At 38.6% G+C, this 15,206-nt stretch overlaps 1 protein-coding gene across 1 annotated transcript; it reads right to left on the bottom strand.

Annotated features, from left to right (window-relative positions):
• Nucleotides 1-9,880: 9,880 nt before the first annotated feature.
• On the bottom strand, nt 9,881-14,201 carry LOC107294228 (vitelline membrane outer layer protein 1-like). Its single transcript, XM_029285575.1, has 3 exons — nt 14,031-14,201; nt 10,953-11,050; nt 9,881-10,181 (listed from the first exon to the last, which is right to left on the bottom strand). Exons 1-3 carry the CDS (start codon nt 14,199-14,201, stop codon nt 9,881-9,883), a joined length of 570 nt encoding a protein of 189 aa, XP_029141408.1.
• Between the last annotated feature and the right edge of the window lie 1,005 nt (nt 14,202-15,206).

Below are 15,206 nucleotides of genomic sequence, written 5' to 3'. Positions count from 1 at the left end.
TTTTTTTTCTCCTTTTGAGTCTCAGTGTCTTCTTGATTTCATTTTTTGCAGGAAAAAAATTGCTGGAATAAAAAAATGGACAATTCTCCCTCACGTTCCTCAATGGCATTTTAGTTGTTGTGGAGCTCTCTAAGCTTGTTTTAGTAGTTCTTAAGAAGACCAACAAAAGTGCTTTGATTAACAGACTAGACTGGTAGGGAATTTGGGACAGATTCATTTGGGGTAACAGCAGCCATCACAGCTGGTAAATATTGACCTTTCCTATGTGTTAGCAGCTGGACTATCTTCTGTTATATAAATGCACAGTATTTTCTATGCCAGTTTTGGAATGGCTAAACTAAAGCTGGATTTATCTATGAAACTTGGGTTAACATGCTATGCCTAAACTAATAAGCCATATTAAATTGCATCAAATCACTGTGTGTTAGTCAATGACCAGCTCAGTTGTGACATTGGGAAAAAATATTCAATGATAACCTTTTGAGAGGTTCTGGATAATAACCTCCAGAACCTTTGGCTCATCCATGTGCAGACCTGAAGCATGTACACCATAAAGCCAAAAACTACTTAGAACATAAGAATGTTGTGAATGAGTCTATTTATTTTATTCCACAAGGAAGCAATATATGTTTGAGGATCCGATCCAGTTCATTAGACATGACTAATGCGTCAAAAAACAAAAAGGTCATTTTTTTTTCATCCCCATTGGAACTTAATAATTTTTTGGTGGACAAAAAACATCCATGGCTAGCAACTATAACTACCTAGTTCCATCCAAATAGGGAGGTACATGCTCTCTGGCTGTGCAGTCCCAGTCATGACCATTAGAATTGTTCTCAAAGCAAGCTTGTATTTCAGGCCTTCAGTTTGGTATAGTGGTTAAAATGCCAGCTTAGAAATCAGGAGATTGTGACTTGTTTTTAGGGAGTATTCATTATGCCCAAACTTTTATTTCACCTTTCACCAATTTGAGCCACCATTCCCTTCCTGAATGCAGGAACAGCCTCCTCTTCATCCCATGGAATAAATTCGCCTTGTATTCAAGTCTTCTCATTTCAGTTCAAAACTGAGGTTTTTCCAGACCAAACCATCATAATCCTGTCAGAGTGGATGTCTTCCAGCACTTCATTCTGTTCTACTCGCAGCCTTGGCACACCTTTTTCCCTCCAGCCACTTGTGGCTGCTCCATATGGTCTGCTGATCAACAGTTGCTATTCCCTTTATTAATCTTGAAGTTGATCTAATGGTAGCCTGTTAAACCCATTAAGTAACTTCAATCCTAGCAATGAAAATACAAAAATAAAAAAGAAAGGGTCTGTGTTAGTGTCAAAGGAGATAATGGGAGGTGAGGGATTAAGGGGAATGGAAGACCTTCTTGTGTGCAAAGGAAAGATACAGAGACTAATGAGCAGGGAACAATTCCTCAAAAGAAAAGGCTGGTGTTGACAGACCAGTTGACACAGGAAGCATCTATCAAGGCTTATGTTGAAGGGAAGGGCAAGTAACAGGGGAATGACTAATCAGGTCCTGCAATCATCTTAGGCGAGACTGAGCACCTACCTGGTCCAATGATAGCAATCCAGATTTCTTAAGTTGGAAAAACAAGAAGCAGAGTTTCATCTGAAAAGCATTTCAAAAGCCTGAATTTGTTCAATATATGCCTATCAATGTTATTTGCATGGCTTATAAAACTATACCCCTAAAAGGCAGTGTCATCTAGCCAACAGCTGACTCCCCAACCCATGGAGATATAAAGACATACCAATAGACATGCTTTTAATTCTCTTTTAAATGTCAATAAGTTGAGGGTCATGCTATTCTAGAAAGAAGCACAAGAGTCAAGCATATACAGAACATACTGTACATGACTGAGGGCTCATAAGAGTTAGAGGAAAATAACCCAGAGACTTCAAACACTGATCATTACTTCGTTAAACTGGCCCTGGCAGAACAGTTTGTTTTGATGTGATACTAACTGATACACTTTTGTAATATACAGTAACTAGAGTCCTTTGTTTTTAATCCATGGACTAATAAACTAAAAATGCTGAATTACTCTTACTGTAATTATAAAAAAACATTCATTGTTGATTGGGATATAGTATTGGGATATATTAGAACTCTTACAGGACAATTTACTTATAGAAATGAGCAAAAACTTAACAATATAAAAAAGAGGAACACTAAGCTAAAAGACAGATTTACAGACAGATTCTTCTATACAATAAACTGCTAGCAATACCACTGAAGATGAAAGAAAAATAAATAGTTGACAGAGAAAATAAATTCAATATTGGAAGAACATTCAAAATATGGAATAATGGTTTGTTCTATTAGGGTCAAAGAGATAGATAAGATATAGATCACAAATTTCAAGATAGCAGTTTAAAAGGAATGCAGACCCAAATAATAAAAATTAAAACAAATTTGAAATAGAAAAACAAATGAGAAAGAAATGGCATAGTAATTATTTTCAGTTTAAGAAAATGAGCAGAAACACCTTTTAAAATAAAATTATGCTAAATCTGAGAAACGTATGCATTTCCATAGGAAAATGAATTATCAAGCAAAAGATTAAAAGAGAGAATGATTATAGCTAGTAAAGACATGATAGATGTTTGAGGCCAAAGTCTGTAAAATAACCTTCTGTCTATCTTCACAATGTGATGCTTTCTTTTGAACAGCTTCTTTTAATACTAATTCTGTTGTTCCTTTTGTTCATTTCCTATGTCCTAATATCAGGTTACAAGACTAATACCAGTAAGCATGAAATAATATTTTTAATGGGTCCTCATCTGAACAAACTCAGATATTGAATCAATTAGATTTTAAAAGCATTAACCAGCATGAAAACTTCTAAAGCATAAAATTATCCACCAGCCCACATCAAATTGTTAAAGCAAATTACAATTCCTTAATGACTAGCATTCAAGTAGATAGGTAAATGCAGCTAAAATTGTCATGATAAGCTAAAATTGCTGTTAGTAAAGTACCTATTTTTCTAAAAAAAATCCTCATATCATGCCTTACTGCAGATTATAAAGAGGTAAAGAGCTGGAAGAAAATTGCAGTATGCGTCATATGACACAATAAATTTTGCCCTAAGAAATTTTTCACATTGTCAATATGGATCTTATGAGGCACTACAAATTTTTAAATATACTGTATACTTTTATAAGAACCCAACAGGTTCTGATTATTTCTTGACAATATCTCATTGCTGATTTTTTGCCATTTTGCTTCATGCTGGTGCATTAAACGAGATGACCAAGCTGAACCCAAGGGAGGGGTCAAACACGTCATCAGTCATGAGTTCCTGCACACTCACAAGAGATCTAAGTCCAGCCCACCTTTAATTTATTTCTATCCTTAACTTCCACAAATTTCCCTTGACCATTATTAGTTCAGATTCTTGTAGAGAGCTTAACCTTGCAATAAATCTTTACACTCATTTGAACTACCTGAATCCCCTAATTTCCCCAGCAATTGACCCTCTGCTAGTCATTACTTGAATTATTTTAGTCCCTCAACCTTCTCAAATTAAGTTCTCAAATTACAGTGCTCAGAATCCATTGAAGGAAGCCAGATCATGAAAACTGGTATAAGTATTATATAGTTCTATGATGAACAGGTAGTCCTTGACTTACAACCATTCATTTAACAATGGTTCAAATTTACAGTGGTGTTGAAAAAAGTGATTTATGACCTATCTTTGAAGTTACAACCATTGCATCACTCCCATAGTCAAGTGGTTGCAATTTGGGCACTTGGCAATCAGCCAACATTTATGATCATAAAATCAGGTCCAGTCATGCGATGAATTAATTAATAACTGCATCAGTTAGTAATTAAAATTCCAGTCCCAATTATGGCTGTAAGTCAAGGACTACCTATAGATTTATTTAAAAAGTAGGATTTTGTAAAAAATGTCCAGGCAGTTGTAGCAATAGCACTTAGATTTATACCTCTTCATAATGTTTTATAGCACTTTCTAAGCAGTTTCCAGAATCAGCATATTTCCCCCAACAATCTAGGTACTCATTTTACCCACCTCAGAAGGATGAAAGGCTGAGTCAATCTTGAGCCAGTCAGGATCAAACTCCAGACAGTAGGAAGAATTAGCTTGCAGTACTTGTGGTACTATTAAAAAAAACATTCTCATTAGGTAAAATCCCTAGCAGCCCCATTTGGGCATGTGGCATGCACTGGTGGCATGTTCATGCATGAACGGGCCATGCACACACCCATACTAGTGGCCCCATTCATGCATGCACAAACGGGCCCCACACACCCACTTGGGCTATTGGTCCCATTTGTGCACATTCAAACGGGCTACACACACCCACCTGGGCTATTGGTCCCGTTTGTGCACACGCAAATGGGCCACACAATCCGCTCGGCGCTAGTGGCCCCATTCATGCATGTGCAAATGGGCCGTGTACATCTGCCAGGGCTAGCGGCCCCGTTTGCGCATGTGCAAATCGGCCGCACACACCTGCCCAGGGCTAGCAGCCCCATTCGCGCCCACATGCAAGCACAAATGCAAGCCACGGGCACTAGCGCGAGTGGGGGGCTAGCCATGGCTAGCACCAGCCAGCCATTTCCGCAGCCCACTGGCCAAGAGGCTGCAGCCTGGTAATGGGCCGTGGCCCATAGGTTGGGGACCCCTGCTTTAGTTGATGGAAGGTATGTACTATTATTTAACTTCAGTTTGAATGTGGTTGGTTAATTCTGAACATAGTAACATCCCTATGTATAAGAGGGTATGCACACTTTACAATCATATTCTTCTAATGTTATAAGTTTTTTATTGTTACTTTTTCCCCTAAAAGATTTTTTGTTTGTTTTTCAATTAAATATACAGCTTATACATTATATTAAAGGTACAAAAAATTCTAAAGTGATTTATATTGGTCTGATTTTTTTTACATTTCAAAAACCTGGCATTTTAACAGGGGGGGTGCAGACTTTTTATATCCACAAAAGTGATTTATGCTTAGACATTCATTTGTGTTAAAATTCTTGACACTGCCAAGATCTCCTCCCATTAACATCACTTCATTATGTTTCTGCTAAAACCTTTTCTGCCCTCATTCATGCATTTACCCTTGTGTTGTGTGGGTGTTCCAATTATGCATCCTGTCTGCCACTTACTTCCCTACCCGCAATAGCTACTACTGCTATGATAGAGTGAAAATGGCCATTAATATCTTTGCTAGAACCAAAGTTGGACATATTAGGTTACACTGAAGATGGTGCACTCTTCAGCCCTAGGATAAATTTTTAACCTGGGCAAACCTAATGGTGCAACTAACAAAGAATGCCAATAAATTCTATGGAGCCATGATGCACTCTACCTTTTTGCTGTGTTAACCACACATATTAGAAATCCAAAAAGATGGAAGAGATGCTTTCACTATACACAAAACATGAGATAAGAAGTTAAACAAAATGTACTTAGTGCTCCCTAATAAGGGTCTACAAATGTATGAGCACATAAAAGCATTTTCAATCAATCAGAATAGAACTGGAAGAGACCTTGGAGGTCTTCTAGTCCAGCCCCGTGCTCAAGCAGGAGACCCTATACTATCTCAGACAAGTGACTATCCAGTCTCTTCTTAAAAACCTCCAGTGATGAAGCACCCACAACTTCTGAAGGCAAGCTGTTCCACTGGTTAATTGTTCTCACTATTAGAAAGTTTCTCCTTAATTCCAGGTTGTTTCTCTCCTTGATTAATTTCGATCCATTGTCCTGCCCTTTGGAAAATAAGTTGACCCCCCTCCTCTTTGTGACAGCCCCTCAATTACTGGAATACTGTTATCATGTCACCCCTAATCCTTTTTTTCTCTAAACTAGCCAACCCCAAATCCTGCAACCATTCTTCATATGTTTTAATCTCCAGGTCTTTAATCTAGAAAGAGTACAGAGAAGAGCAACAAAGATGATTAGGGGACTGGAGGCTAAAGCATATAAGGAATGGCTGCTGGAATTGGGTATGTCTAGTTTAATGAAGAGAAGGATGAGGGGGGGACATGATGGCAGTATTCCAATATCTCGGGGCTGCCATAAAGAAGAGGGAGTCAAGCCTCCAAGGCACCTGAAGGCAGGACAAGAAGCAACGGGTATAAACTAAGCAAGGAGAGAAGCAACCTAGAGCTAAGGAGAAACTTCCTGACAGTGAGAACAATTAACCAGTGGAACAACCTGCCTCCAGAATACTGGAAGTTTTTAAGAAGAGACTGGACAGCCATTTGTCCAAAATGGTATAGGGTTTCCTGCCTGAGCAGGGGGTTGGACTAGATGACCTTCAAGATCCCTTCCAACTTTACTATTATTATTATAATCATCTTAGTTGCTCTTCTCTGCACTTTTTCCAAAGTCTCAACATCTTTTTTGTAATGTGGTGACCAAAACTGGATGCAGTGTTCCAAGTGGTCTTACTAAGGCTTTATAAGCAGTATTAATACTTCATGTGATTGTAATTCTATGCCTCTGTTTATACAACCAAGGATTATATTAGCTTTTTTGGCTACTGCCACATACTGTTTGATCATATTTAAATGATCATTCACTAGCACTCCAAGGTCCCTCTCATAGTCACTGTTTTTGAACCAGGTTTTGCCTAATCTGTATTTATACCTTTGGTTTTTCCTGCCTAAGCTTAAAACCTTGCTTTTCTCTGCATTAAATTTCATTTTGTTGGATAGGGCCCATTATTCAAGTCTTTAAGATCTTTTTGGATCTTGAGTTTGTCTTCTGAAGTATTGGCTATTCCTGCCAGCTTAGCGTCATTGGTAAATTTGATCTAAGTCATTTATGAAGATATTGAAGAGTACTGGGCCTAAGATGGAACCTTGTGGTACCCCACTGCTTACTTCCCTCCATGTAGATGTAGTACCATTAAGAACTACTTGTTGAATATAGTTTGTCAGCCAGTTACATATCCATCTGGTGGTGATGCTGTCTATGCCACATTTTTTTAGCTTACCAAGAAGTAGGTTGTGGTCTACTTTGTCAAATGCCTTACTGAAATCTAAGTATACTATGTCCACAGCATTTTACTAGTCTACTAACTTATTCACTTTGTCAAAGAATGAAATAAGATTGGTTTTTTAACAAATCTGTGCTTTTAGTTCTAACTGTATTTGTTTTTAGATGTTCGTAGATCTGTGTTTTTATTATCTTTTCCGATATCTTTCCAGGTATTGATGTTAGGCTGATTGGTGTGTAGTTTTCTGGGTCTGCTCCCCCCCCTTTTTTTCTTGAAGATGGGAACCAAATCAGTTTTTTTCCAATCCTCAGGCAATTCCCCAGAGCTGCAGGATTTTTGAAAGATATGGTACAATGGTCATGAGATAACATCTGCCACCTCCTTCAGACTTCTGGGATGCAATCCATCATGACCAATGATTTATATTCATCAAGTTCAGATAGGTGTTATCTAATTTTCTTGCTTATTTTAATTTTTATTTCTAGTCTGTCTTTTATTGTTAGGTTTTTGGTAGGTTAGGCTATAGTTTATTTTTGCTTGAAGACTGATGCAAAGAAGGAATTAAGCAGTTCTGGTTTCTCTCTGCTTCCTGTTATTCCTTGCCATCTTCTCTCTTTAGTCGGCCTACTGTTTCCTTGATTTTTTTCTTGTTATTTGTAGGTTGAAAGAAACCGTTTTTTTAAATTATCCTTGACTTTTGTTGTAACTCTTTGTCCATTCTCAACTTTTGCTTTCCTGACTTCATCTTTGTAGATAATGGATAAAGGGGATCCAAGATGGTGGCAGCGTAGGAAGCAGTATTGGATCACGGGGATAGAAGTTACCAAACTAAGTAGGAAGGTACTAGGAGAGGGGGAAAAGGGAGGGGAAAGAAGCATAAAGTTAGATAAGGAAGATAGAAAGGATAAAGGAAAAGAAGAAATTGGGGCAAGGAGGAAAACACCAGCAAACAGGAGCGCAGTGAATGAATGGCTGGCACGTGGAGTCAGAAGTAGCCAGCAACAGAGAATGAGAGAGCCAGCTCCAGAGCACAACTAAGCAGCCCAACGCTGGAGGGGAAAAAAGGCAACTGAGAGCAGGGAACCGGCAGCTGAATAGCAGACAAGGAAGGAGACTGTTGGAAGCAGTGAACCAGTGGGTCACAGCATATTCTGTAATTGCTAGGCTCACACTAAATCAAGGCAGCCCAGCTGGAGGGGGCAGCCAGGCAGCCCAACCCAGGGCCCAGCAAAGTAGAGACAGCCCAACTACCACCGCCTTCTCCCTGCCTCTTTCCAGCCCCACAGCCCTCCCCAGGTGGAAGACTGGACCAGCATTCTCTCCCCACTGAGACAGCAGCCCCCTCCCCCGCCTCCTGCTAGCCTGGTATGGCAGCAGACAAAAGGCCTATAGCAATCCGTCAGCTGTGAGGAATTGGTGGTGGCAAAACCTGAGGAGGGGAGAAATGCAGAGCAGCAGCAGCAGTAACAGATGAGATACTTGGAGCTAGAGAGCTCCGATCTCTGAAGCTGAATGGCTGGCTGAGAGGAGCAGACCAGATGATAGCAGACCTGAGCTGACCAGAAAGCTAAACGGAGACCTCACTAGAGCAGAGACAAGCACCAAAAGACAGAAGGGAGCCAGCAGAGAAAACAATAAGAGACCAGAGCATTGAGCAATGGAAGTGAAGGCAACAATTAAGTTTGAAATCGCAATAGGAAGGGAGGAAAGACCCCCAGTAAAGAATAAAAAGGAATAGGAGCTCAATTTAAAAAAAAAATAGAGGGAAGAAAAGAATAAATAAAACTAGCATAATAGTAAGAAGGTTAAATAAATAACAAGGTAGAAAAACAAGCACAAACAGGCAGAAAAAAGAATTCAGGCTACCTGCTGATATACTGCCTTAGTTGTGTGTCCCTCTTTCCATTTTTTTGTACTTGGCCTTTTTGTCTTTCAGTTTAACAGATTTCTTGCTTTTCTTTTTCAGTGGTATTGTGCTGGACTGGGCTCTTATGATCATATTTTTCAGAGATTTCCATGCTTCTTAAGTTGTTTTCCTTTTTAGGATTTTCATCCATGGAATCTTTCTTAGGCTCTCTTTGAGATTGTTAAAATCAGATATTTTAAAGTTTAAGACACTGGTTGGATGATATTCTATTGCTTGTGTTTGAATTATGTTGAATTCCAATATGACATGGTCACTCTCACCCAAAGTTCTGGCAAGTTCAAGTCCTTTATATCACTTCTTCTCTATTACTAAGAATTAGGTCCAGTATAGCTTTTCCTCTAGTTCCCTCCTCTCCCTTTTAGATGACAAAGTTGTCAGCTAGGTTGGCTAGGAATCTGTTCGATCTCCCACTTGTTACCGAGTTTGTCTTCCAGTTGATATTAGGGTAGTTAAAGTCTTCTATTATTACTGTGGTATGTTTTCTAAAAACATTCATTAATTGATTAGCAATTCATCTCACCTAGTTTCAGTAATGGCAACTACATCCAGTGGTGGATAGTTAATTTTTTGTTGCCCATGCACAGAATGGACTTCCGGAAACAGCATCCACACAGAGAACCAGTTATTCACATATTTGAATCCCACCACTGACTATATCATACATATATTGCTTACAAATATGACATCATGCCCTTTTCCCCATTGGTTCAGGATCTCACTTTCAATGAATTTGCTATAGCTGAGATTCCCAGGAAACATAAACATAGCATAATGTGAGGGAAGTTTGTAAATATGCAGGGGCTTCAGGAAACATGATTTTAAAAAGAGACATGCAGCTTTTTTAAAATTTCAACTATTAGGTTTTTTTAAAAATGTTCTATATACTTGCATACACCCAAACGTAGTTTAGTAACACATCAGTAAAGCTTAAAAGATAGCTGTATGATGAAACATCTAAGTTTCAATCACAACAGACAAACTGCACATCATTAAGCCCTGTGTTATCAGAAACAGGTAAAGTACTCAAAGGCTCAATCTTGGTCTGGATACCACATATGGCCCCAACTTTGCAGAAATCACTCCATGGACCATAAGTACCCCAATTATTTGAAGAACCCTTCAACACTTGCTTACTTTGGCAAGTGAACTTAATATTATTCGCTGCTGTGTCATCACTGGGTCCTTGAGGGGCTTCCACCTGGAGAGCAAAGGACATTAAATTGCCCTCGGAACACTTCTCAACATCTCCCCAAACTCCAAACCTGTAAGGAAATACAGTATTCAGAAGAAACATAGAACATAGAAGAGTTCTCAGAGATCTTCTAGTCCAACCCCCTGCTCAAAGGCAAGAACTTTATACCAGTCAAATGGTTGTCCAATCTATTTTTCATCATTCAGTGATGAACAACTCTGGGAGGCAAGCTATTCCATTGATTGATTGTTCTCACAACCAGAAAATTTCTCCTTAGTTCTAAGTTGGATATCTCTTTAACAAGCTTCCACCCACTACTTCCTGCCCTGTTCTCTGGAAAATAAGTCAATCCCCTCTTTTTTGTGACAGCTTCTCAAGTACTGGGAGACAGTTATCATGTCTCCCCTAATCCTTCTCTTCCTTAGGCTAGACATATCTAGCTCCCTCAATCATTTATCATATATCATACTGAAGTTTTTGTCTGCATAAATTTAGTGTCCTGTAGCACTGTACATCATGGGTGATTACTCATGATTTATGATAATAAATCAGCACCAAAACTTTCTATATAACTAGCTGTTCTCATGGACTAAGAATACAGTGGATTTTTTGCTCCTCAAATTCAGCTTCATTTTTGACAAGCAATTTAACATTGGAAGTTGAGGAAGATAGTGATTATTGCTTTCTCTGTCTTATTTTCTTTGGATTTATAATATTAGCACAGACCAGAGAATGCCCTGACTAAACATTATCCTATTTTCTCATATCAGTTCATGTAGCATAACATATTTCTTCCAACCCTACAAAGTCAAACAGAGAGACAAATCTAAAAGATACTTACATTCCAGTAGCAGATTGAATCACTTCACCCTCTGTACAATAAAGACGGATACCATTAAGAGATGTGTCATCTAAAATAGTACCTTGAGGTGAATGAACCTAATACAAAAGAAAAAACAAGACTGCAGATAGTCCTCGACTTATGTTTGTAATTGAGTCCACAATTGGTCATAAGTTGGTCGTTAAGCAGGTCATCACATGACCCCACCTGATTTTATTACCTCTTTTGCAGCAATGGAAGCTGCAGCCACTAAGTAAACCCACTGTTCACTCTGGGGCATTTTATTTCTGGAAACTGAAAATAAATACCGATTTCTGGCAAAATGTTGTAAAGCAAGATAATGTGATGGCAAGATGCTGCAAATGGTCATAAATGTGGTCACATGATCCCCAGGGGGTGCAGCTACTATAACTTTGAATCCAGGTCATAAGCAGATTTTTTTGAGGTCCCTCATAACTTTGAATGCTCAATAAGTGACCAGCCATACATTGAGGACTACCTATATTATGAAGCAAACAAAGTCATAACTAGTAGCCAGCATGGGTTTGTTAAAAACAGATCATGCCAAACCAACCTTATCTCATTCTTTGATAAAGTGACTAAACTAGTAGACCAGAGAAATGCAGTGGACATGGTATACTTAGATTTCAGTAAGGCATTGGACAAAGTAGACCACAACCTACTCCTTGGTAAGCTAGGAAAAGGTGGAATAGACAACATCACCACCAGATGGATCTGTAGCTGGCTGGCAAACCCTAATCAATGAGTAGTCCTCAATGGCACTACATCCACAAGGAGAGAAGTAAGCAGTGGGGTACCACAAGGTTCCATCTTAGTCCCAGTACTCTTCAATATCTTCATAAATGACTGAGATGAGGGAATTGAAGGGGAACTCATCAAATTTCCAGATGATACCGAACTGACAGGAGTAGCCAACACCCCAGAAGACAAACTCAGGATCCAAAAAGATCTTGACAAACTTGAACAATGGGCCCTATCCAACAAAATGAGTTTCAATGTGGAGAAAACCAAAGTCTTACATTTAGGCAGTAAAAACCAAAGGTACAAATACAGATTAGGTGAGACCTGGCTCAAAAACAGTAACTGTGAGAGGGACCTTGGAATCCTAGTGGATGATTACTTGACTATGAGCCAGCAGTATGCAGCAGCAAGCAAAAAAACTAATACAATCCTGGGTTGTATAAACAAAGCCATAGAATCAAGATCACACAAAGTATTAGTACCACTTTATAAAACCCTAGTAAGACCACACCTCAAATACTGCAGCCAATTTTGGTCACTATATCATAAAAAAGATGTTGAGAGTTTGGAAAAAATTCAGAGAAGAGCAACTAAAATGATCAAAGGCCTGGAGAATAAAACATATGAAGAACGACTATGGGACTTGGGTTTGGCTATTCTAAAGAAAAGAAGAAATAGGGGCAACATGATAACAGTATTCCTGTATCTGAAGGGCTGCCACAAGGAAGAGGGGGTCAAATTGTTCACCAGAGCACCAGAGGGAAGGACGAGAAACAATGGTTGGAAACTGATCAAAGAGAGAAGCAAACTTGGATTAAGGAGAAACTCCCTGACAGTGGAACAGCTTACCCCCAGAAATCGTGGGCGCTCCATCACTGGAGATTTTTAAGAAGAGACTAGACATTCACCTGTATGAGACAGTATAGGTTTACCTGCTTGAGCAGGGGGCTGGTCTAGGAGACCTCCAAGGTCCCTTCCAGCTCTATTCTATTCGAAACTGATTCTGTGATATCTAATTAAACAAGATCTTTGTAAGTCAACTAAGTGGGAGAAATTCAATCTTCTACTCACTTGTCAAGACTTACCCAACCCCACACTATTTCTTTGGAGCAGGAGCTGGAGGTCCAAAACTTGCAATGAAGCATCATATCTGAGTTGGATTACTTCATATTTCAATGTAATCAGGAATTGGGATCACTTTTGGGGGGAGGGGGAAGCAAGGAAATTTCTACTGCCCTTTCCTATCTGCCCAAGTCCTCATTTGTGGTGATTTCTTTTCTTTTAAATACAGTGAAGAGTAATGCTGTCCTTTGGGAATTAACAAAAAATATTAATTTTTCTTCAGAACAGTTTTATCTTTTATTAAAAAGATCTCACTTGAAGTTTCCATGTTTATTTATTCCACTTGAGCATGCTGTTTTAAAACCAACTGAAACAGCAATCAGAACTAATACATTATTAACTTTCTTCTATTTTCTGTTGCCATAAAACAATAAACTGATGTGAAGCAATAAAAGGGGTAATTAAGAAACTATTACTCAGTAATCTTAATGTTATGCTCAGAAATTGTGCCTCTAGGTTTGCCACCAAATACTGATGATATAATCTCTGGAGGTTACAATGAAAGAAGCTTAGGACCATGAGTTATCTATCCTGCTCAAATGAATGAATGAATGAATGAATGAATGAATGAATGAATGAATGAATGAATGAATGAATGAGGAAGGAAGGAAGGAAGGAAGGAAGGAAGGAAGGAAGGAAGGAAGGAAGGAAGGAAGGAAGGAAGGAAGGAAAATCGCCTTAAGGACAACGTTACTAATTACAACTGCAGAGAATCTTGACTAGAGTGGACTGACCAAATATAACACAATGATATTGGCCAAGTGAATGGCATTATAGTATAAACTACTTTTTAATGTTGCCTCCAGAGGACAATGAAAATCAACATTAATTAGAAAGCACTGAGTAGTGTTCAATAAATTAGAGCATCTTGAATAGTCTCTAGACTTCTTGCAGCCATTATATCTGAATTAGGTACAAAGAATGAATAAATGGAACACAGCTACTTCCATCAGACCTACATCTGATCTAAATATTTGTAGCAAAACACTTCATCTGACTATCACTCAAAACCTTTTCTTTTCCTTTACTTCCCTCCCCATTTTTAGTACTATCACATCTCCATGATTTAATTTTTCCAAGCCTGAGGGAAGTTTTAGCGGATCTCAAAATGGATTAGGACTACTTTAGAGAGACAACTGTGAGAGTGATTTAGCCTCATGAGGTCTGAACAAGGTAAGACCAGGAGACTTTTACCTTCAAGGAGAATCCATTTGCATAGCCTTTTGAACATATGGTCATTTTCCCCCATTCTCCCCACTGTCCTCCATTTGGCACTCTGAGGACCAAGTTATAATCTCGACATTCTGCATTCCAAAGCCAACAAGAAAGGATCAGGAACACTGCAGAACTGAAGTAGGGGTCCATTGTCAGACAATTCTGTGAAGATCAAAATAAGAAATACTTAGTACTTAAGTATTAAGGTTTTGAGTGTGCAGCTGATGGGCAGGTTAGCTTGGTCGCTCAACAGTGAGACACTGGTGAAGTGGGCACATCAGCCCCTGCACTTTCTGTGTCATATCCTTACCACTTTTTACAGAGGGACGATTGAAAGCATCCTGTCGTATTACTGAGTGGTTTGGAAGTATTACTGTTTTGGACAAGAAGGCTGTGCTGAGAGTGGTGAGGATGGCAGAAAAGATTATTTGAGGTTCACTTTCTTCTATCCAGGACATAGTATATAAGCGCTGCTTGACCAGGGTCCTCAGTATTGTCTGGAATGTTACACATCCTTTCCATGACCAGTTTTCTTTGTTAGCTTCTGGGAGAAGACTTCACAGTATCTGAAGCAGAAAAACTAGATTCTGTAATAGGTTTATATCATATATAGCATCAACCTTGTTAATTCTCAAGATTCTTTTTTCCGCTATGTATTCTAAATGGTCTGTTATTAATGTGTGTGTATGTGTGCATGCATGGGTATGGGTATGGGTATGGTATATATATTCTTTTGAGAATAGGCATCAGAATTTTATTTTTTAATGTATGCTAGTGTGTTCATAGAAAAAAGTGACAATAAAGCTTATCTCATCTCATCCTATCCTATCTCTTATCATCTCTTATATCATCATCTCCTATCTCTTGTCTCTTGTCTCTTATCCCTTATTCATTATCCATTATGTATTATCTTAATAAAAGAATCAGAACTTTCAAAATGTATAGCCTAGATATTTTAGCTGAATCTCTGGTTCTACTTTATTTAAGTTCAACCTATCTTCTTCCAACCCACAAAACTTTTCTCTACTCAGTCACCAGTTACCTCTTTTCCTTCCATCCCATTGTTAATGTTGTTCTCCGTTCATTCCTTACTTTACTTTAGTACTCGTCTTAACTTCACTTGTTTCTTTAGTCCATATCCCTTTATCAGAGTCT

This window comes from Protobothrops mucrosquamatus, unplaced genomic scaffold (genome assembly GCF_001527695.2).
Source record: "Protobothrops mucrosquamatus isolate PMUCROS unplaced genomic scaffold, P.Mucros_1.0 scaffold1877, whole genome shotgun sequence".
Classification (NCBI taxonomy): domain Eukaryota; kingdom Metazoa; phylum Chordata; class Lepidosauria; order Squamata; family Viperidae; genus Protobothrops; species Protobothrops mucrosquamatus.
Note: the sequence above shows the minus strand (reverse complement) of the source record. Positions and strands in the feature narration are given on the sequence as shown.